The 20,854-nt window shown below is 58.9% G+C and overlaps 9 protein-coding genes across 9 annotated transcripts; 6 read left to right on the top strand and 3 right to left on the bottom strand.

Annotated features, from left to right (window-relative positions):
* Positions 1–1,176: 1,176 nt before the first annotated feature.
* Positions 1,177–2,685, top strand: TRAVEDRAFT_63355 (Clavaminate synthase-like protein). Its single transcript, XM_008037390.1, has 5 exons — positions 1,177–1,383; positions 1,438–1,608; positions 1,667–2,149; positions 2,201–2,260; positions 2,313–2,685. The coding sequence occupies exons 1-5, from the start codon at positions 1,243–1,245 to the stop codon at positions 2,592–2,594; spliced, it is 1,137 nt and encodes a 378-aa protein (XP_008035581.1). The 5' UTR covers positions 1,177–1,242; the 3' UTR covers positions 2,595–2,685.
* A 434-nt stretch (positions 2,686–3,119) lies between these two features.
* Positions 3,120–4,758, top strand: TRAVEDRAFT_163164 (uncharacterized protein; the record flags this gene model as incomplete). Its single annotated transcript, XM_008037389.1, has 6 exons — positions 3,120–3,586; positions 3,642–3,732; positions 3,792–3,970; positions 4,027–4,189; positions 4,247–4,342; positions 4,397–4,758. The coding sequence occupies 6 exons, from the start codon at positions 3,120–3,122 to the stop codon at positions 4,682–4,684; spliced, it is 1,284 nt and encodes a 427-aa protein (XP_008035580.1). The 3' UTR covers positions 4,685–4,758.
* A 206-nt stretch (positions 4,759–4,964) lies between these two features.
* TRAVEDRAFT_115570 (HSPC177) lies at positions 4,965–5,927 on the top strand (the record flags this gene model as incomplete). Its single annotated transcript, XM_008037388.1, has 5 exons — positions 4,965–5,033; positions 5,108–5,212; positions 5,289–5,501; positions 5,567–5,692; positions 5,748–5,927. The coding sequence occupies 5 exons, from the start codon at positions 4,965–4,967 to the stop codon at positions 5,925–5,927; spliced, it is 693 nt and encodes a 230-aa protein (XP_008035579.1).
* A 1,146-nt stretch (positions 5,928–7,073) lies between these two features.
* On the bottom strand, positions 7,074–9,332 carry TRAVEDRAFT_44528 (aldehyde dehydrogenase; the record flags this gene model as incomplete). The annotated part of the gene is made up of 13 exons (XM_008036840.1): positions 7,074–7,180; positions 7,237–7,295; positions 7,343–7,503; positions 7,557–7,810; positions 7,870–8,140; positions 8,210–8,304; positions 8,361–8,499; positions 8,551–8,662; positions 8,716–8,738; positions 8,804–9,011; positions 9,083–9,124; positions 9,178–9,266; positions 9,327–9,332. The coding sequence occupies 13 exons, from the start codon at positions 9,330–9,332 to the stop codon at positions 7,074–7,076; spliced, it is 1,566 nt and encodes a 521-aa protein (XP_008035031.1).
* Positions 9,333–9,734: 402 nt separating this feature from the next.
* On the bottom strand, positions 9,735–11,433 carry TRAVEDRAFT_35177 (homoserine acetyltransferase; the record flags this gene model as incomplete). Its single annotated transcript, XM_008036724.1, has 4 exons — positions 9,735–9,783; positions 9,845–10,433; positions 10,485–10,565; positions 10,620–11,433. The coding sequence occupies 4 exons, from the start codon at positions 11,431–11,433 to the stop codon at positions 9,735–9,737; spliced, it is 1,533 nt and encodes a 510-aa protein (XP_008034915.1).
* A 1,230-nt stretch (positions 11,434–12,663) lies between these two features.
* Positions 12,664–14,447, top strand: TRAVEDRAFT_35176 (uncharacterized protein; the record flags this gene model as incomplete). The annotated part of the gene is made up of 4 exons (XM_008036723.1): positions 12,664–12,837; positions 12,934–12,996; positions 13,076–13,204; positions 13,299–14,447. 4 exons carry the CDS (start codon positions 12,664–12,666, stop codon positions 14,445–14,447), a joined length of 1,515 nt encoding a protein of 504 aa, XP_008034914.1.
* A 611-nt stretch (positions 14,448–15,058) lies between these two features.
* On the top strand, positions 15,059–15,653 carry TRAVEDRAFT_116616 (uncharacterized protein; the record flags this gene model as incomplete). Its single annotated transcript, XM_008037387.1, has 2 exons — positions 15,059–15,428; positions 15,490–15,653. The coding sequence occupies 2 exons, from the start codon at positions 15,059–15,061 to the stop codon at positions 15,651–15,653; spliced, it is 534 nt and encodes a 177-aa protein (XP_008035578.1).
* A 521-nt stretch (positions 15,654–16,174) lies between these two features.
* TRAVEDRAFT_163153 (vacuolar assembly protein DID2) lies at positions 16,175–17,203 on the bottom strand. Its single transcript, XM_008037386.1, has 5 exons — positions 17,180–17,203; positions 17,112–17,131; positions 16,973–17,050; positions 16,700–16,915; positions 16,175–16,628 (listed from the first exon to the last, which is right to left on the bottom strand). Exons 1-5 carry the CDS (start codon positions 17,193–17,195, stop codon positions 16,347–16,349), a joined length of 612 nt encoding a protein of 203 aa, XP_008035577.1. The 5' UTR covers positions 17,196–17,203; the 3' UTR covers positions 16,175–16,346.
* A 176-nt stretch (positions 17,204–17,379) lies between these two features.
* TRAVEDRAFT_69995 (Clavaminate synthase-like protein) lies at positions 17,380–18,856 on the top strand (the record flags this gene model as incomplete). Its single annotated transcript, XM_008037385.1, has 8 exons — positions 17,380–17,469; positions 17,528–17,623; positions 17,675–17,777; positions 17,830–17,933; positions 18,002–18,172; positions 18,226–18,291; positions 18,349–18,432; positions 18,501–18,856. Exons 1-8 carry the CDS (start codon positions 17,397–17,399, stop codon positions 18,854–18,856), a joined length of 1,053 nt encoding a protein of 350 aa, XP_008035576.1. The 5' UTR covers positions 17,380–17,396.
* Positions 18,857–20,854: the final 1,998 nt, after the last annotated feature.

Raw genomic sequence — 20,854 nt, 5'->3', positions numbered from 1 at the left:
TTGGCAAGTCGTCCATGCTGACAGAGCTTTCTTCTCCTTGGACTACGCGCATCTCGAGTACGTGAAGAAGTCCTGGCGAGGTGACCTTCAAGGGAGGAGGATACACGAATATTCAACCGCGCACGTAGACGCAGGCGGCTCGGATTTAGGTTCGACACTGCGGTAGCCCAAGCTTCTCTTCGGTACAAGCCGGCGGCTCGACAGGGTATGAACGTGGCTATCCTTGAGCACATCTCCTAGAGTTGAGTATGTCCTGTTCGTAGTATTGGTGGGAGGTGGTGGTCACAGAGAAAGAGCACCCGCGGTGAGCATCAGCCTAGAGCATCGACGATCGGGAGGAGTGGATCTGACTGTGTGCAGCACAGCTGATAACGGGCGCGTAATCGTAGTCTCGTTCCCACACCTTCCGGCGCTTGAGCTCGCACGCCAGAAGGTCTGGTGCATTTCGGGCCAGATTTCGGCCATCGTGACGGGCGGGTCACGGCTGGTTGGGCGCGCTCCTGCAGGGGTTCCCCGCCACCGTTTTTTGTGATTCGTGCTCAGAACGATACCTAGTACCCCACTGTTCCTGCATGCCGACATTCGCTGAGCTTGGGTAGATTTTGAGTGTTTAGCAGGACACCTGAAATGGGGGCATTTTGGGCGCTTCTGAGCGCGTAAGCACTCTTACGCGCTCCTCTCAGCCTCACGCAGAAGACTTATAGCGCTGTGTTGGTCAAAAACGGCGGGAATCCCCCGCGTAAAATCACCAATGGACTCTAAAAGTGCTTCAACGTGCCCCATCATGTTTCTGTTGTGTCGAATGCGCGAGAGATGCCCAGAATGCCTGCGTCACATAAGGTAACAATTGTGACGTAACGTCACGAAGCCTGAAATCGAGCCCGAAATGCACCAGACGTTCTACAAGGCTCTCTCCCCGGCGCTAACAAAACCTGCGTGAGAAATTTCAGAAGTGCGCTTGCAATCTCATTGGCTCCCGCAATCCACGAGCTCCTGAGCGCAGCGAAGGGTTTGTTAGCGCCGCAGAGAGCCTGTAGAACGTCTGGAGCCGAGACTAGCGTAATCGTATACCCCGCGTTAACCTCCCCAGATAAGTTCCCTGCACAAGGCACCCAGTCGGCGCAAGGCTATATCTCCCCGCACTCCTCTCTTCATCCCATACCACGACCTGACCGCGGACGCAGCACGGGCAGCATACTCGTTAACACGTTCAGCGCGCATCGCCAGGCTCTTCATTCCACCATGCTTTCGACCGTACCGTCTTCTTGCTCCATCTTGCCTTCTTTGCGCCGTCTCGCCTCCGCGCCCGGGACTTGGTCGGTATCTCCACGCACACACGCGGCGGCGCGCCATGCCCGGAGGACGTTCGCGACGCATGCAGAGGTATGTGCAACGCGCGTGTCGCGTGAGACCGCCTAGTCTGACTTGCAACCTTAGGACACCTTCCGCATCCCGCTCATTGACTTCAGCAAGTATCGTAATGCGAGCTCTACCGCGGAGAAGGAACAGACTGCGCATGATATTGTGCGCGGCTTTACCGAAGTGGGGTTCATCTACCTGAAAGACCACGGTATACCCCAAGAGACGGTGCAGCAGGCTTTCCAGAAGGTGAGCGGCACACTCGAGTGTTACTTGCACCCATACCCACGCGCTTACCGCTCCATAGAGCGCAGAGTTCTTCGCGCTCCCATTCGAGAAGAAATCCGAGCTCGCCTGGCGCGATCCACGTGCGAACCGCGGGTTCGTGCAGGTCGGCCGCGAGCGCGTAACGCAGTCCGCCGACGCCGAGGAGATCAAGAAGCTGCGCGAGAAGGCGCCCGACTACAAAGAGACCATGGAGATTGGGCGCGACTGGGACGCGACGTACAAGAACTACTGGCCCGCAGAGGGCGACGCGCCGGGCTTCCGGCGCACGATGCTCGACTTCTTCCAGACGTGCCATGAGCTGCACACGCTTGTTATGCGCTCGATTGCGCTCGGGCTGAAGTTGGACGAGACGTTCTTTGACGACAAGATCCATGAGCAGTACCACAACTTGCGGCTGCTGTCTTATCCGCCTATCAAGACCCAGCTTCTGAGCGGCGATGGCCAGGCGCGTGCGGGCGCGCACTCGGACTATGGTACTTTGACGCTGCTGTTCCAGGACTCGGTATGTGTCCCAGCCCAAGGCATGAAGTCTTAATCTGACAGTTCGATACAGGTTGGTGGGCTCGAGGTGCAGAACCCCCATACTGGACAGTTCCAACCCGCTACCCCTATTGTGCGTGGTTTCCCATTCTGCTCTGTGTCCATTTCACTTACTCGTTTCACAGCCTGGAACGATTGTGATCAACGCGGGTGACCTGCTCGCGCGCTGGAGTAACGATGTGTTGCGTTCGACGCTTCACCGCGTCGTCGCGCCTCCGGCGAAGGCGATCAGCGAGACCGAGCAGATCACCCCCGCGCGGCAGTCGATCGCGTTCTTCTGCAACCCGAACCAGGGCGCGGAGATCGAGTGCCTCCCTACCTGCCTTGTCCCCGGCAGCAAGCCCAAGTACCCGCCGGTGACGACGGAGGAGTACATCGTAGGGCGGTTACAGGCGACTTATGTCTAGGCGCTTCGGGGTCAGGGCGGTCGGAATTCGTTTCACCCTCTCTTGGATGTATATATTTGCTGTGCTTATATGTTGTATACGGATGTTTTCCTTGGGCCTCATGCATCATGTGGAGATCTTGGTGGGAATGAGCGTTTCCGGAACCCGCGCACAGGGCCCGACGCGATGCGTGACAGACCACGTGCTGGGTGTAACGCATTTGGAGTGCAGGCGCGCGACGCTCTGTGTCTCCTCGATCTCGACTCAACATTATCCCATTATATGCTAGCCAGCTGCAGGTACGCTACTTGGAACTGACGTGCACTCTTCATACGAAAGGTTGTACAAGTGATTGTACTGACTGAACTGCGCATATAGCTGCTTTTACTCAGGCACCGCTCACAAAACTGCGTGTCACTTCGCTCGAGACAAGCATCGAGTATCTGCCAAATCCACGTATCTCTCGGTGAATATACTCGTCCGGTATAAAAAAACAACCCTGATCAACTCTGTGTTCTCAACAATTCACGAGAGACATCTTTCGCCATGGCCGTGCATATGAGCACCGTCATCTCGCGCGAGCTAGGCCACATCACCGAGTACCTCTCGAAACTACAGCCGATTCTCTCTCAACACCCTCTCTTATACACTATCTCTGTGTCCCAGAACACTCGCAGCTCTGATCTCTCCACACTCGTCACGTCACTAAAAGGTCTTTCGCGCGGCTCGGTTGGATGCCTCTCTGCCGCAATACCCTCTGCGGGCCCCCCTTCCTGGCGACAACACACTTCGGTATCTCTTGCGGCTTTTGACGAAAAATGTGCCACAATATTTCGCAGCACTATCCCAGGGCGGAAGGCCACTCAAGTCGGTCGGTGGCATGCCATGCATAAGGACGTCCAGCCAGACCCTGACGAGCCTGCCCACGACACGGATGGCATGCCAAACTGGGACACCGCGCTGTCACAAGCATACGACGGGCAGGCTCTTCCCGCTGAACTCGAGTCGTTGCGGTCGGTCCACCCATATGATGTCCCAAGCATCGCAATACTGACGATGTTCTCTCAGCGCCGATGACGTGCACAGCATCCTATACTTTAGCGACAACGCGCCAGAAGGCCTCACAAGCTCCCTGTCCAAGTTCGGTTCCGCAACAAAAGTACGCGGCTCCGGAGACTCAGTACATGAATGCGCGGCTCACGGTTTCGCATCATGTAGCTAGGGCTGATCGGCACTTCGACACCCTTCGTGACGGGGAGGCCATACACGCTCTTCCACAACGACAGGATACACTCCGATGGGGCCGTCGGCGTTTGCCTCTCTTCAGGCACGCGGCCCACTACCTACAGCGTATTCCCCGGACTCGAGGCAATTACACGCCCGATGATTGTGACCAGGTAAGGTCAGCTCCCGGGCTTTGAGGAACCTCAATTAAAGTATCGGTGTCCTACAGCTCCGAAGGAAACTTGGTCAACTCGCTCGACAACGCAAACCCGTCCGGGCTGCTCCTACACGCCCTCAAGAACCACCCGGCGGTCGCTGGAACCGCGCAGGGCATCTCGCCAGAGCTACGTCTGTACATTGGGACACTGCAGCAGAAAGCGGGCGGACACGAGGTGGGCTTGCATGCAGATATGCGCAAATCGTCCGGCGCTGACTGCAGTGGACAAAAGCTGGTTAGGCTTTCCTACATCATGTCTGGGGACCCGTCGCGGGGGTCCATTGCGCTCGACACCGACGCGGCGCCTGCAGAGGGCGCTCTTGTGCAGGTAGGAGTTTCGGCCACACATATCTATCTCCAAGGGCCTAACGGCGGGTTGTAGATGTTCCTCCTTCCTCCGTCGGCGTCTCCGGACGTCCTGGGCGAGGTTCAAAAATACAGCGGGACCACAGGGCCTCGCCTCGCTTTCGCCTCGACATCGCTCGACGAAGCGGAAGCGCGTTCTCTCTCGGAGGAGATTGAGGACAATGGGGCCACCGTTCTCGAGGATACATTCCTCGCGGCGTCGGAAAACGGCTGCATCGTCAGTCGATCCGCAGAGGGAGAGAGCGAGCGCCCGTGGAAATGCGCCGTCCCTGGAGCGACGATGGGTCTGCAGTGGGCTGCGTAGAGGATACATATCGCTTTGTTTTATTGTAACACAGTAATAACACCCGGCCACCGCTCATCACAATCACGTTTTCATCCACACTCGAGCTCTAGTTCCGTCCATTGAACCACAGAGCCTGCCAAATCGGGGTAGCCACACTCGCTTAGGCGTCGATTCAGTAGACTGCGCCGCGGGCGCTAAAGCACAATACTTATACGCCGCTACTTGCACCCGACCACCACTCGCCTATCTGATACCCCCACTTCGCACCTGTGCCACCGCATACGACGCTCACGACGCCATGAACCGCATCTTTGGATCCTCCTCGTCCAAGAAGCCCAGACCCACACTTCAGGATGCCATCTCTTCGGTCAGTCTACCTGCTTTCAGCCACCACGCGCCCGGCGGGACGCTCACGCTCATGCGTACGCGTGCCCCTTCCAGACGGACACTAGGATAGGCTCCATCGAGGTGAAGATCAAGAAGCTCGACGGAGAGCTCGCGCGGTACAAGGAGCAGATGGCGCGCCTGCGGAACGGCCCTGGCAAGGTGCGCCCTCACCCTGTTCTTGTGGCTCACCATGGGCTAATCACCGCCTCTCCCTACGCTCTTTCGTGTGCACTAGAACGCGATCCAAGAGCGCGCGCTGCGAACGCTCCGCCAGAAGCGCATGTACGAGGCGCAACTCGCACAACTGACGCAACAGACCTTCAACATGGAGAGCGCGGCGCTCGCGACGGAGAACCTGCGGAACACGATGGCGACCGTCGACGCGATGCAGCTCGCGAACAAGGAGATGCGCAAGCAGTACGGCAAGATCGACATTGACAAGATCGAGGTGCGTGCCGCTTTATAACGCCTGATGCATGAGCGCGGGCCTGATGTGAGGTGGGGCGCTTGTAGAACATTCACTATGATATGGAGGACCTGCTGGAGCAGGCGAACGAGATCCAGGAGACGCTGGGGCGGTCATACGCCGTGCCGGATGAGATCGACGAGGCGGATTTGCAAGCGGGTGAGTGGTTTTGTGTATTGTGTTTAGCTTGACGTGCTGACACATTCTGTAGAACTTGATGCGTTGGAGCTGGACGTAGAGGAGAATGGCCCGTCGTATCTAGACGACCTGAACAAGGTCCCGGACTTCGTGGACGAGGCACCGGTGGAGTTGCCAGAGGTACGTTCCATGCTTGTACCAACGCCCGCATGCTGTTCACGAACTATGCAGGTGCCGGAGCAGAAGGAGGCGGTCAAGACGTCGGCCTAAACTCTGATGAACACTCTTGGATGCCCTCACGGTCTCTGTATTATCCGCATTGTAACAACACATATATCCAAGGTGAATGTATACTAGCTCTACAGATGCCGGTGAGGCATGTGGTATTGGATTCAGGTCTCCCGAAACGTGACCTGAACAACCACAAGTCCGGTAACAATGACGGAGGCCATCATCAGCATGACTTGACATCGCCACTTGTGTAGGTCCGCAACTGTAGCAGGAATGCGTTTGTTGCAGTTCGCAGAGGCGAGCAATGGAGAAAGACTCACAAGGCTCAAACCCGTCTCTCCACTGCCAGAATGCGCCGAGTATCCACAACGGAAAACAGAACAATCCCAGGATGAAGCAAATCCTTTCCGGAGGCCACTTGCACGGGTCGTCGGGGCTGATACCCATGTGCTCCGACTTGTCTATTCGTGGTGCGCCGTTCCGGTCAAGATGCTGCAGCCATACCACATCAGTTGCGGGCACTATAGTCGCGGGTATTCAGTACGCACCGTGGAGAATTGATCAATGGACCCTGGCCAACGCCATTTATGCCCATGCTCCGGCGTGTCCTTCATGGCCGCGGTAAGTCCACTGCCCACGACCCATGCTGAAGAATATCGGACCCACCTGCGAAGCGGGTCGTTTCGATAGAGACTGCTCGCGCGCTGTCCCTCTCTCCGCTGCATCTAGGGCGGGCATGCTGGCAGGAGTAAGAAGAACAGGTCGAGTGCGGGCATGGGAGGAGAGGGCCTCGAGGCAAAGGGACAACAACCGGAGGCTTCTCTGGCGCTGGGCCCGCTTTGTACCCAGGGCCGTGTTCGGGGCTTCGGGGACGTCACACACAGGGGCACCCCGCGTCCCAAACAGGCTCGGGATCGAGACCGCGGTCAGCTTCCGCGCGCGTGCCTCTCACACCCTCCCGCGACGTGGGACTCGGGAGCACAGCGTGCGCCGGGGCCGCGGCGATAATTCCTGCTTTGGGGTGCTTCCGGGCTTGCTGTCAGCGAAGCTCACCTGCGATCGCGATGTGGCCTAACACATGTCTCCTTGTTTGACGTCGCAGTGTGGACGCGGAGCCGCTCGCGTGTGATGCGAGTAGAGAAATCCATTTGCATAGCACTGTAGAGTAACACGCGACAGAAACGGTCAGCCGTAGCGCTTCTCAGTGTCGTCCTCGTCCGCGAACCAGTCCTGCGCTTTCCGCGTGTCCTCAGCAGAGGCAATGTTGACGATCGTCGACTTGCTCTGCGTGTCTGCGAAAGCGGCGGAGTCAGCGCAGATCTTCGTATGAGGTTGACACATTACGCACAAGCCTCGAACGCCTCGAGACCATTTTCCCGACCAATGCCACTCTCCTTCATCCCACCCCTGAACGCACGTCAGCCAGTGTTACACAGAGAGAGATGGCGGCGTACCATGGCGAGCTGGGGTCGTTACGGTGATGCGCGTTGACCCAGACTAGCCCAGCCTCGATGCGCGCAGACACACGGTGCGCCCTCGACAGGTCCTGCGTCCACACCCCCGCGCCAAGACCGTACTTGCAGCCGTTCGCAAGGTCGATGCCCTCCTGCTCAGACTACGTGCCGTGAAGATTAGTTGCGCACCCATGTGACGGAGAGGAAGACTTACGGAGAAGCGTTTGACGACAACGACCGGGCCGAAGATCTCCTCCCGCCACAGGTCGTCTTCGGTCGGCACGTCTGTGATGACCGTCGGCGGGAAGAACGCCCCTTGTGAAAGGTCATATCCGTCGAGGGGCGACGGCCCTGTCATGCGCTGGCCGCCAGCGAGGACCGTGCCGACCCCGCGCTGCACCATACCCTGTATGCGCTCGAGCTGGCGCAGCGAAATTATCGTGCCCATCGTCGACTTCGGGTTCAGCGCTGCGGCGGAGGGGCAAACGTGAGCGGGGCGCAAAACGGGCAGGCTTAACTGAACGCACGGTCGCCCATCCTGCGCGTGATGCTCTCGACCTTGCGCATGAAGCCGTCCATGAACTCGTCGTATATGTCGTCCTGCACGAGCAGCCGCGTGCCCGAGACGCACGTCTGGCCGGAGGCGACGAAGCACGCGAAGGCCGCGCCGTTCACCGCGGACTCCACGTCCGCGTCGCCGAATACGACGATAGGAGCTTTGCCGCCCAGCTCGGCCGTGTAATGCGCTAAGTTTCCGCCGACGATCTGGCCTATTGCCCTACCGGTGTCCGTTCCTGCCTATATTATTATAATATTATTATAGGTGAGGCCCCTCTATGTGCCCCGCGACCTGGGCAATGGACTTACTGTAATGTCGACCTTCCTAATCGCAGGGTCTGAGACTAGTGACTTCCCGACTGTACGTCCATACCCCGGTAATACCTGCAACACCCCGGCGGGCACTGAGTCATGAAATGGGAACTCTGGCCCGCTGATACGTGAGACAACTAAAACGCACCTCCGGCAGCAATGGCCATCTCAGCGAACTCGAGCACGCTGATGGGTGCCAACTCGCTTGGCTTAACGATGACGGAGTTACCTGCGGCGAGCGCAGGTGCTATCTTCTTGACCGCGATGAGCAGTGGATGGTTAAAGGGCTACAGCACCTGGGTTAACTAATGCATTTCGGAGGCTTGAGGAATACTCACAGTAATCTGAGCGACGACGCCAAGGGGTATGCGCTGCACATAGTTAAGCAGCTGTCCTTGTGTTGGCGCAACGTACGCATTGTGCGTCCGCAGAACCGCTGCATAGTAGTCTCTGCACATCCCGTTAGCCCCGAGGCATACCCGTCGGCCAAACGTTAGACTCACAACCATTCCGGCAGCCGCCCCAACTTATTCACCGAGCGAACGTCAGCGTTCGCGCCCCAGCAGCACAGCGAAGCAGACGTGTACGCACCTGAGCCTTCATCTCGCGCACCGCCCGCCCAGTCTGCGCCGTCTCCACCTTCGCGAGTTCCGGAACGCGCTCTTCCAGGTCGCGTGCGAGGTTGGACAGCACCATCGCGCGCTCTGATGCCGGCGCGCGCGACCACACGCCCGCCTGGAATATCTCGTGCGCGCTGAACACCGCGCTCTGCACGTCCTCCTGCGACGCCGACACAATCCTGCGGACGCGGGTGGGTGCTTAGCGCGCCGCGTAGGAAGGAATGTGGGGAGAACCCTAGGGAGTACATACGTGGATATATGCTCGCCATTGGCGGGGTTGGTCACCATAATTCTGAAGGTCCAAGCGTAAGCAAGAAGCAGAAGTCTAGCAGACTAAACACGCACTCTTCACGACCGTTCGCCTCTGGCATAGGCCCGTCCCGTACCGTATGTAACGCGAAAGGGCCATAGCGCGGCCTAAATAAAGGCTTCGCCTATCGCAAGAGGCACGATACCAGTCAGTACGCTACAGCGCGATCCGCCACCGCCGTCACCGTCATGGTGGGGTGTTCCCGTTGACGTACCATGCGAACAGAGCTTGGTGTCTTTACGCGCATGTTGCCTACGCGTCGAAAGAAACAGTATTACAGACTATCTTGGATGGCCACAGCGCAGACTAGAGCAGACCTTCAAGAAGTTGCAGGAGTAGAGTGGCGGTATGAAGCACGCCGCGAAGCGCCCATTCACGTCGCGCGTAACCTCCGGTAGAGGGCCGACGCGCCTCGAGCTTCTAACACTACTAGAGATACTTACTTGTGCTTAGGCACGCGGCCACTAGGAAGACCTAGGCTGATAAGAAAACACTACAGTCTAGCCTTTACAATGGTCGACATGATATCGTGTATCCTGCCGAAGATCCGTGCATAAAATGTGTAAAGCTACATGCATGTGGTAGATATCCATCACGACAAGAAACCCCTGATCGCGCCTCCAACGTTCTGCACATCCAACCTAGACGCGTGACAAGGGTTAGTGAACGCCCACCGACAGCAGGCGATGTCGAAAGACTCACAAGAACGTATCGTGGCCCCAAACGCCGCCGAGCTCGTAGTAGCTCACCATCTGGTTTCCCGTGATCCTCAGTGCATCCGCTACCTCACGCTGCTGCTCCACGGGGAATAGGATGTCGCTCTGCACTCCTAGGATGAGCACTGGCGTGTTCGCCAGCGGCCGCAAGCCGTCCGCGAGCTCGGGGAGATGCAATGGCGGGTTCGGCGGTGGTGGGTGGCTCTTCGAGTGCGACAGCAGATGGTGATACTGCGAGTGCGCCGGCGATGAAGGGTGCGCGGAGAGGCTTGGAGGCAGGGGTGGCGGCCCCGCGCGGGGGGCGGGCGACGCGAGGCGGAGCTCAGCCAGCGCAGGCCCTGTCATGTCAAAGAGGTCCATGGCCTTCGAGATGTAGATGAGCGAGTTCGCGTCGTACTTGAGGCAGAACTCCTCGCCTTGGTGGTCGAGATACGTCTCGATCTGGAAGTCCGGGCAGAGCGCGGGTGTGCGCGGACGGTCGGGAGCTGTGGCCGCGTCGTCGGGGAGCTTGCGCAACTTGCGCCCAAAGCGCAGGTCCCACTCCGGCCCGGAGCGGTATGTGATAGTCGCGATTTCTGCAACAAATGAGTATATGCGCGGGCGAGGAAGGCGAACAAGGGACGCACGTCGCGCGAGCTTCATGCCTGTATGCGGAGGCAAGCCGTCATAGTAGAAGCCCTTTTTCCAATTGGGATCTGCCATAAGGACTACGGGCCTCGTTGAGTCAGTGCTCTTTACGCCAGGCCGTAGATCGAACTCACCACTGCGCTGCGCGAAACGCATAGCAATCGCGCTAGGGCTGCTGCGCGCCGTCCCGCTGATGCTCACCACCTTGCCCACTCGTTCCGGATAGAGCCAGCCCGCCGCCAGACTCTGCATGGCGCCCATGGAGGAGCCCACACTCGCGTACAAGGCATCGATACCGAGATGGTCGAGCAAGCAAAACTGTGCGCGGACCATGTCGAAGATGGAGAGGACGGGGAAGCGCGTGGCGTAAGGCTCGCCTGTCGCAGCGTCGATCGAGGAGGGTCCTGTCGAGCCGTAGCAGCCACCGAGTACGTTCGTGCAGATGATGAAAAACTGGTTGGTGTCGAGTGCTTTGCCAGGGCCTATGAACTTCTCCCACCATCCGTCCGCGGGGTTCAGGTCGGTAGACGCAGCATGCGAAGACGCAGAGAGCCCGGTGTGGAGCAGAATCACGTTGTCCTTCCGCGGTGAAAGCGTACCCCAGGTTTCGTAGGCGATGTCGAAGGCGGGTAGAGGATCGGTGTAGACAAGAGGCAGCGGAGACTGGTGGCGGTACACCTTGTACGTCGTTGGGTTGGGCCTGGCATAGGGTGGCTCCGGTCCAGACGAGGTAGATGCTGATGAGGATGAGGAGCGAGAGGTGATTATACGAGACTCCCGAGCAGCGTGCGCGTCGACACAAGGGAAGTGGGGGCGCTCATGGGGAGGGTTGGAGGGTCCAGGTGCGCTGCATTGGGACGCTGCTCGTATGGGATGGGAGCGGTACGCGCGCGCAGAGGGCTTGCTGAGTAGCCTGAGAGCTTTTGGTGTGGACTTTCCGACGTTCATCGCGCAAAGGGTCCGGTGGGAGATGGTAAGATGGGGGCACTTGGGAGAGCGTGTGGGGGTTAAAAGGAGGACTCCCTGCGGATGGGGAGAAACCAGAGGAGCGCTATTCGCCGCTAAGCGAGCACGGAGATGACGAAGACAGCGGGCGCGGCGTTGTGGGCGACATCTCTCAAATTCGCCAGCCACCTGTGGTGGTCGGTGGCCAACCCATTTTTGGCGATGGCGACAGAATTCGCCACTCTTGCCCGCACGTGACCGTGTATACTCGCGTCGCGTCGCGCCGCCGGCGTCTCCGAGCTCGCGCACTTCGTACCCACGTTGTTCGCAAACGCGATGGACCACAGAGACTCATGTATGTCCCAGAATTGCGAAGTATACGCACCATACCATTAAGCATACCCAAATGGACGGCCACCAACTAGCCTTGATAGATCCGGTACTGCCGGACCAGCTGCCAGTACTTGGAGATGTTCGTAGATGAAGCACTTCGCGCTCGACCTGAAAGCCGACATACGCGACCGCGCGCCAGGTACGTACCGACTGATCCATGATAGTCTGCAGGCAAGGTTTCATATACGTCGTCATATTCAGGGTCCATGCATGCCAGCCCTTAGACCTTATATTTGGCAGTGAAGTAAACACAGGAGACGCGCCGCCACAACAGGCGACAATTTGCCGTCTGCTGGACCTCCAACTTCCCGTCCTCGAGTGACTCTGTGCAGCAGCCAGTGCAGCAGAGGAACAGCCCAAATACGTGCCTGTTGTGGTACGATGCACCCAGCAGACGTACATGCGATCGCAGTGCAAAGGCGCACAGAACGCTGGAAGCATGAGTACATAGCACCCTGTGCTGCGTACCCCTGAGATGCCCCGGATTCACGGCCGGACGTATGAATAGACGCGTGCTTACCGTCAGCGAACAGCGAGCGAGAGACGTCTCATTATGCCCGACAGCCGTCATGCATTGCATGTTCTGCGGCGTCCGAGTGTTCAAAAGACGAGAGGACGTAGAGCGCAGTTCTCGAGGCGAGTCCCCCGCTCGAACACAGCGCCACAATGGAATTTCCCACGGTTGTGCTACTCCCCAATCCGGCGTCCTCGCCCGCCCCCGCCGACGTCCATGCCATCCATTTTCACAAACCTCTCCCGTTCTTTCTCATCCACCGCTCTCTACGACGCTCCCCAGTGTTGAATGTATCGCCTCTCGTTTCTCACCAACTCGCTCGAACCATGGCTGACGCCGAATCAACCATCACCGACTCGTCTCTCGCTCCCTCAACAACCCCGACATCTCTCCTCGACCCCGGTACACGCTCTGTGCACATGGCCGAACGCCCCGATAAGTGCGAACGGAGGGCGAGCCTAGGTTTGATGGACGCGGCACGCGTGCGATTTTCCAAGGATGTGAGTTCTGAACACGCCCCCTGCGCGTCCATCTACATAGTCCGCGTCGTGCGTCGTGCCTAACACGTGTTGACCGCCTGTCCGTGTATCCTTCAGTTCTACTCCCTCCTCCGCTCGAACAGCAAGTCGCGCCAGATCCACACAGTCCTCTCAACTCAGGTGCGTTGCATCTCTGATCGGCTCTTGTTACATCTTTGGGCATGCTCTGACGCTTGTGCTGGGGCACGTTGTCTTCCAGACGGAAGATCCCGAGAACCAACGTAGCGTGTATACGGACTATGTCAAGCTCTCCGCACACGCTGTAGACGAAGGGCAAAGCATGGAGGACCCAGCCGAAGAGCGACCTGGGAGAGGGTTCGGTGCAAGGGTGCGTATAGCCGGCTCGCGTTTCCTCACCGATCGGTGCTGACGGCGGTTTGCCATGCTTTCGCAACATGGCTTTTCGCGTCCCTCCTGCGCAGATCGTCAACTTTTTGAGTCGCTCGCGATCCCGCTCACGCTCGAAGAAACGCCGCTCGCGCTCGCTGGACGCTATCGTCGATCCTATGCCGACAACTCTGCACACCGCCTCACTGCGCTTACACGCGCGCCATTCTAGTCTTGAGCCCGACATCGATGCCCCGGTTGCAGGCCCTTCGCGACCTATGACAAGGTCACCTTCACGACCTTTGTCTGGCACTACATCGCCCATCCCGACCTCCAACAAGACGCGTTCAAAGAGACCCGAACATATCACGGTCCCCAGGACGGGACCCACTGCTACCGCTGAGCTCGTAGCGCAACTCCTCCCCATGGAACCTAGCAAGTCCACGTCTTCAAGAAAGGGAAAGTCGTTCAATATCTTCGGGATGCTGCTCTCTAGCCCTCGCAAGAGCTCGTTCGGCGAATCCGCGAGGGGGAGGTCGCGACCGACGACGCCGTCCGCCGCCGCACCCGCAGCATCAGACCCTGTATGGCACGGAAGTGACGACCCTGCTTGGGCGGGGAAGTCTGGGTCGCAACGCTCACACCGAAGCACTCGGAAGGGCGTCGCCGTGCATGTGGACGAAGTCACTAATGGTCAGGGCCTGACGTCTTGCATGCCTTCGGACTACGGCAAGAGCTCTGCCCTCCCGGGGCTTGTCGCTCCACAACCACGCCGTGCCCCGGTCCATGTGCTCAGTTCCTCTCCACCTATGTCCCGGGGTGGGTACTTGCGGTCGGACCCCGACGAAGACGATCAGGCTGCACGGATGAGCGTCATGGAGGGCCGGTGTTCCCCGCTGTGCGGATTGGTTGGCGGCTCTTCCAAGGGGTCGCACACATCTCAGGAGAAGGGCAAGGAGAGGGAGAAGGCACGCAGCAGGTCCCGGGAGGCCGAAAGAGGGCCCGACCGGCGGGAGAAAGAGAAGGAGAAGGCGCGGGAACAGCGGCGGGACCTGGCTATTCGGGAGAAAGACCGCGAGCACATCACCCACCCGCGGAGGGTGGGCTCGCCCCTCTCCAGGGAACGACCGCGTGAGTCTCACCAGCCCACGCACCTATCGGCCGTACCTTTGGAGAAGACGACGAGCAACCGCAGTACGGGCAGCAAGAGAGAGAGAGCTAAGGGGTTTGATCTGATCTATTGACGTCGAACAGCGGGAGCAAAGACCCCCATGGGCATGCGCACCCGCGATCGGGTGCCGACCGACTGGCGGCGCACACAAAGCGCAGCAAGCACGGCAGCTTTGACTTTGAGCGGCCGATGTCCGCAGGCGTCGGTGGCGGGAACGCGGGCGTGAGCGTGAAGACCGCGCTGCGAACGATGGGCGTCGGAGGGCCGCCGCAGCACACCATGCAGAGGACTCTGAGCGCGCGAGGGCCTTCGCGAAGAGGCACGGACGAATCATCCGAGCCTGCCTTCGCACCTTCGTCTCTTCCCCACTCACGCGCGATCCTCGACAAGGGCAAGGGCAGGCCACCGGCGGATGTTCACTTCGCGGACCCGCCCTCTCGGCGCACAACAGATAACTCGCAGTCTAGCTCGGGTCACCGGCATGGCCACTCGCAGTCGACCTCATTACCGAACCGCGGCGGTCTCGCCGCTCCGAGCCACCATCGCGACGCCGTCGTCCCTGCATCTCCCATCTCGTCGCACTCGGGCAGCGAGTCCCAACATGGGCGTGATGGGAGCTGGGGTCGCAATAACGGAAAACGCATGGCGCGCGGATCGCATGGCCCATTCAAGTTCGAGCCTGCCATGCCGCCGATACCTGGCTCACCTGCGGATAATGAGCGGCGCGCCGCCGCACGCGAAGCCGCGCGCCCGGAATCTCCGCTCTCCAACCCTCCGCCATCGCGGTCGCAGCAGGCACGAGCTGCAGGGAAGGGCCGTTCACTCGACCTTGGTCTCGGCTTGACATGGGCGCCGTCTCGGGTGCGGGAAGAGGCGGTGCTCAAAGTCGGTCCTCGGAATCTGGGCATGAGCGCGAGCACCACGGCTGCGCGATCGAAGTCAAGGTGGCGGGGCGCAGATGAGGAGGGTAGGTTGACTGTGGGGGCTGCGTCGGACGTTGCAGTGGCCTTCAAGGAGGCGCTTGGAGACTCGGCGTACGGCATTTTCAAAACATGTCAGTCGTCTAATCCTCTATACTGTGTGCGGGCGTCGCTCACGCTAATGTTGTCCCGCAGACGTACACCGCTTCGACGCGAACGCGATCCCGCTGGACGGGCCGTACGGGCTGCTCGCGCATATTGAGCGGCTGCTCGACGGCGCCCCCGGCGTAGACCACCGGCGGAAGCGCATACTCCTGGACAAGTTCCTGCGCGTCGTGCAGGACTCTGAGAACCGATGAACTCGCTGGGACTCACCTCGTCTCCTGTCATGTGTTTATGCTCCCCTTCCTCCCTTTACGTCGGGCTCTTCATTTCGGGCCTGCTGGATCTGCTTCGTACCTCGCCCACGACCCACGGCGTTCCGAGCACGTAACGTATAGTCTAATTGTTGCCCCGCTCACGCCGTTCTCCACGTTTCCTGCCATCACGTTCCCCCCACGCCCCTGGAAGATCCTCGCTCACGCCTTCTCTCATAACTCACGCCTCGCCGATGCTGCATATGCTCTCGATCTATGATGTGCCTACTTCCCCCGGTTCTCTCGTGCTCTACTTCACTTCGCTCTGTACTTCTTACCCACACTATACGCCCGCATTCTTCGTGTACACCAACCCGGTTCGGTTTTTCTGGCATCTGGAATTCCCCTGCATCGCGCCCCTTCACGATTAGCTACATTAATTGTGCCTTGAATGTTGTCAACGCCTTGTAATTCGCCATGCATACGTCTCCGACCTTACGCGCTCGCTCCTGATGATATCCTAATTTCTTCCCATATCCTGTTCCTGTGTTGTGTTCGCTCCTCGAGGGGGCGATCCGAAGTAATACATACCGTGATAGTACATTAACGAGGTATACAAGCTGCGCGAACGAACGAGCATCTAGTCCAACATTGCGATCTCTCCGCGGGTGGGCCACGCCGACATCATATGGACGTTTACGTCGCGGGCCGCAGCGCGCGCAGGCGCGCCGCGAGCGAGTCGTCCTCCTCGCCGATCTTCTCCTTCGCGATCTCGACGTGCGGCGCCTCCTGCGAGGGCGAGACGAGGTCGTGCTGCAGCTCGATGTTCGCCTCCTCCGCGGTCTGCTTCATGAGCGCGTCGACCTCGTCCTGCGGCGTGGACGTCGCGGTCGTGTTCGACATGGTCTCCTCCATGTACGACGTCTGCACGTCGAGGTCGGAGAACTGCGACTCGAACTTGTCCATCACCACCGATATCTGCGAACACAGGTACCGCCGTCAGGCACAGAAAACGGGAGGGTGAGAGAAATGATTAAGGGGGGACGTACCCGCTCGAGGTTCATGCTCTCCATCGCCTTGTCCATCCCCTTCACCACGGACGCCATGTTCCCCGAGACCTGGCGCATCGTGACCGCGGTCTCGACCCTGCTGGACACGGCATCGACGCGGCTCGAGAGCCGCAGCAGGTTCAGCGATTCGTTCTTCTTCCGGATCGCGTTCGCGGCGTATATCCGTGCGCCATCGGCGTTCCCCTGCTGCAGGGCCTGGTGCACGCTGTGCTCAGCGGCCGCGCGCGGAGGCGTGTAGAGACAGGGACGCACCTTCTTCAGCTTCGCCTTCTCCACGTTCTCATCCTTCTGTGCTTTCTTTGCCTGGCGGTTCAGCGTCTTTGCGGTGAACTGTGGCGCGGGGCGGGGTTATTGCGAAGGTCATGCAAGTGGTACAGCTCAGGGTGCGGACCTTCAACTGGAACAGGGTCTCTGCGGGAGGTCAGCGTAAGAGACAAGGAGTACTTGAGACCCACTCACTCTCAAGGTTACTCATGGTGGTCGCGGGGTTGAGGCAAGGTGTGTACAGCCGCCGCGTCCAGGGACCCGCTGGGCGATACGCGCAGTGGCGCCCTCTCGCCAAGAAAGGAAAGGCGCGCAAGGGACCAGATAATCTTGAGCGTCTAGTTGTGTACTCCGCGATCTGTGGACGATGTGATACTTGGACACACAACACCACCACGTTCATTTGGGTAAGATGGCAGAACGCGTTGCAGGGGAGCCTTCTTCTTGCCTGGGAACTCTTAAATGGCTGTCAGAGGAATACCATGGTATGTCATTTTGATTAAGAAAACTGTGACTGGAGTGGCTGATGACGGAAACGCACAGAATTGAACGGTGCACAATATGACATCCTGGAGGGTTTCCCGTCCCCGTTGGAATTTTCCCGACTCATCCGTATAGGACGTCCAGTGCTCATTAGGGGTACGCCGTTGCATAACGCAATTATAGGCCTTGATCTGACATGTCTCAAAGATACCGCGATCCCGGACGCTCGAGACAGTCAAATCTGGTCCAAAGAGTGGATCAGCAACAAGATGGGCGACAGAGAGATATCGGTTGCTGTTACACCCAATGGGTACACACTGCAGGTCTTCCATCAGCTTCTGCGTCTCACACCGCACCTACAGTCGCGCGGACGCTGTGACTTCTGGGCCGCACAACCAACGATACTTCGCGGAACCCCATACGGAGCAGATGACCATGGAATCCTTCCTTGAGACGCTCTCTTCAGGTTAGGTGCGATTCAACAGAGTTATCAAACGATATCATGAACCTGACCGCGTGCAATTGGACATGCAGACGGCTTCGATGGTGAACACTCCGGCGGGGAGGTGCACTACCTGCAGTCGCAAAACGGGAACCTCTTCACGAACCGCTACTTCGATCTGAGCGGCGGAGAGGACCCCTCCGAGTTCGAGCCCCTGCGGGATCATGTTCCCAGTGAGGTCCCATGGTGTAGCGATGCGCTAGGTATGGCATATAGTTCTCTCAGCCACCACGTCCTCCAACGTCTCCCTTTACAGACAAAGTACCCGACGCTGTCAACCTATGGATCGGCGACGAGAAGAGCGTGACCAGCATACACAGCGGTGCGTCCCCGCCTCGGCACAGACCGCTTCTCCCGTTCTCACATACGTTAAACATAGACCCTTATGAGAACGTGTATACCGTAATCCGAGGCTCGAAGCACTTCACGCTGCTCCCACCGACCGAAGGCTGGTGCCTGAAAGGTCCGTATACCAAGCCCTGCCACGGTCCCGTTATCCAACTCAATCGCACCTTTGATGTGCACCCGCAGAGCGCCGCTATCCGCACGCCACATACGTTCGGACCTCTACGACGTCCCAATTGGACCTCGTCCGGTCGCCCGCCGACACGCCGCTGGTCCGCTGGTCGTCCGTAACCGACCCCACTGCACCCGGAGCGTTGCCCTCGGGCGCGCACCCTATCCATGTCACGGTGCGCGCCGGGGAAACCCTGTATCTTCCGGCAGGTTGGTGGCATTACGTGCGCCAGCGAGGGTTCACGGTGGCGGTGAACTACTGGTACGACATGGAAGGCAGGGGGATGTCATGGGTGTGGCTCAACTTCCTGCGGGGCACCGAGGAGCCCCCACTCGGAAATGCGATTGTTGAGGAGGATGCGAAGCAGTAGGGTGCGGGTGCGATGTCTGTACAGACTAGGAGATCCCGTATGCGTATTTGGACGGTTGCCTGCGGATGCTACCACGGGACGCTTGGGCGGGAGTGGCGGCCGTGTCAATGTCATGACACCCAGGGAGGACTTGGACCCGGGAGGTGCGTTTGCCTAGAAGCGGCAACAGTGACTGGCCTGAGCATCTGCTGCGGAAATGGAAAGCATCTGCTATATATGTTGCGCTATCCCTTATCAAGCCCTCTGTGCGGTGATGGGAGGGTATGCACCGCTCGCTCTGATAGAACGTTGCACATGTTCTCCCGCGAACGTTCGTCGGCCTCGGACGTGTGAGGGTGCTAAGACCTGTCGGGAAATATCGCAATTTATCAAACGTCTGATCTTTGTCAGGAGGCTCGGGGAGGACGAGAATGAGCACACTTGTGGCACACCTGAACGACGAGGCACGCACCGGTACTAGTAATCTGTCACCGGCGTCGTTCGAAGTGTCAAACAGGTGCAGCGGCAGTCTGGCAGAATCAAAGCCTACAAGACTAATGCCCATACACTCGGAATGAACGGGCGACCATACCTGCAATCTGGGACATCTGCTCTGTCGAGGCACCCGGCGGCAAGTAATAGGCAGCGATTCGTGTGTACTGCGGGGTATACGTGCGAAACTCCTCCATCCGGACGTGCGACGATCCAAGCAGTGCCGAAGGCCCGTAGGTTGAGCCGTAATAGAGTACCACGTCGGTCACAGCCAACGTACACCGCGGACGCCCAGGAAGCTCGGAGAGTCACCTGAATGCGATCGAAGAAAATCCCATGCAGACACCACGAGTGGACTGAATGGCACTGAACAGCTGAGATACGTACTCTTTAAACGGCATAAAGCGCCGCAGAAGGAAGCGGCGACCCAGCACACGGACCGCCGGTTGGGAAATAGCTGTATATGGGGGAGGTACGGCCGCACTGGGCCCGCTCATAGAGGCTACCTGCTAACCCTCAAACGTATGCGTTTCGACCCTCCCAGAGGAGGCTCTTCGACTACGATGCCGACCCGGCCAACTACGCAGAAATGCGGCCATCTGTACGTGGACAAGGACGCACCTAGACTGGAAGACGGCACGGTCGAGACACGGCACCTTCGTGGCGTCGTACAATGGGAACCTCTTGTCCAGAAGACGTAGGTCTTTATCTACACCCAGGCGGTCAACTGACCATGGACGAGCGACTGGATCGCGCCCAGCTGTCGGATCATGAGAACCACCGTAGAGTTTCTACAGTACACCAAACCCTATATACGTGGACGGCCCCCGCTGGATTGTTGCGCGGCGAGAAGGCCAGCAGTCGCCTCAGATGATGAGAACCTGTGCACTCCTGCCAGAGCAGTGTTTGGGGGTTATGAAAATCGTTTCCCACCGGAATTCGACAGAGTGACCGAAGGGGGGCTACGGCCGCGAGAAGGAAGTATGGATGAGAAAGATGTGAGCAGCTGCGCACTCACGATTCTGTGCCGGTATGGACGGCGGCATCGGGGAGGCCGGAGAGGGCTAGTCCTCGCACGTTCCTGCTCGCTCGCACTGGGGAAACTTGGTGATCAGCTGGCGGCCTGCGCACATGCGAAGGTACTGAAGGCCAGTATGGCGGCCTGCACAATGGTGCGGGGCTGATGGGAACGTCAGAAGCAATGGAAGGCAGGTATAGCGTGCTGGACGCGCCCGGTTTGCATCATAGACCCTGCTTGTCACGCCGGGGCACGCCGTTCATGGATTGGTGTTGGACATGCTCAGACACGCCGTGCGCGAGATGCGTGGCTGGAAGCGGGTGCAGATCATTGTGGCGACGGTGGGCTGAGCGATGACGGAGGCTTACGGGATACAGGCGTGAAATTGCACAGTGTACGCTGTTGGAATATGCAGTATGGAAAAGGACTTGCCGCGGCGTTGGGACATGGACGTGCCGCAGAGGTCACGTATGGTCGTGGATCAAAGATCGAGAGTCCAGGGAACATCA

The sequence above is a fragment of the Trametes versicolor genome (genome assembly GCF_000271585.1).
Source record: "Trametes versicolor FP-101664 SS1 unplaced genomic scaffold TRAVEscaffold_3, whole genome shotgun sequence".
NCBI lineage: Eukaryota > Fungi > Basidiomycota > Agaricomycetes > Polyporales > Polyporaceae > Trametes > Trametes versicolor.
This window is presented reverse-complemented; position numbering and strand designations above follow the sequence as displayed.

What these genes read in the sequence shown, in the direction of transcription:
- TRAVEDRAFT_63355 (XM_008037390.1), top strand. Translation starts at nt 1,243, where the DNA reads ATGCTTTCGACCGTACCGTCTTCTTGCTCCATCTTGCCTTCTTTGCGC. An exon ending in CGTTCGCGACGCATGCAGAG is followed by an intron (nt 1,384 to 1,437) that starts GTATGTGCAACG and finishes TTGCAACCTTAG; the next exon opens with GACACCTTCCGCATCCCGCT. An exon ending in CGCTGCTGTTCCAGGACTCG is followed by an intron (nt 2,150 to 2,200) that starts GTATGTGTCCCA and finishes AGTTCGATACAG; the next exon opens with GTTGGTGGGCTCGAGGTGCA.
- TRAVEDRAFT_163153 (XM_008037386.1), bottom strand. An exon ending in AGAAGGCGAAGCTGAAGAAG is followed by an intron (nt 16,916 to 16,972) that starts GTGCGTCCCTGT and finishes AGCGTGCACCAG; the next exon opens with GCCCTGCAGCAGGGGAACGC. An exon ending in AGAGCATGAACCTCGAGCGG is followed by an intron (nt 16,629 to 16,699) that starts GTACGTCCCCCC and finishes CTGTGTTCGCAG; the next exon opens with ATATCGGTGGTGATGGACAA.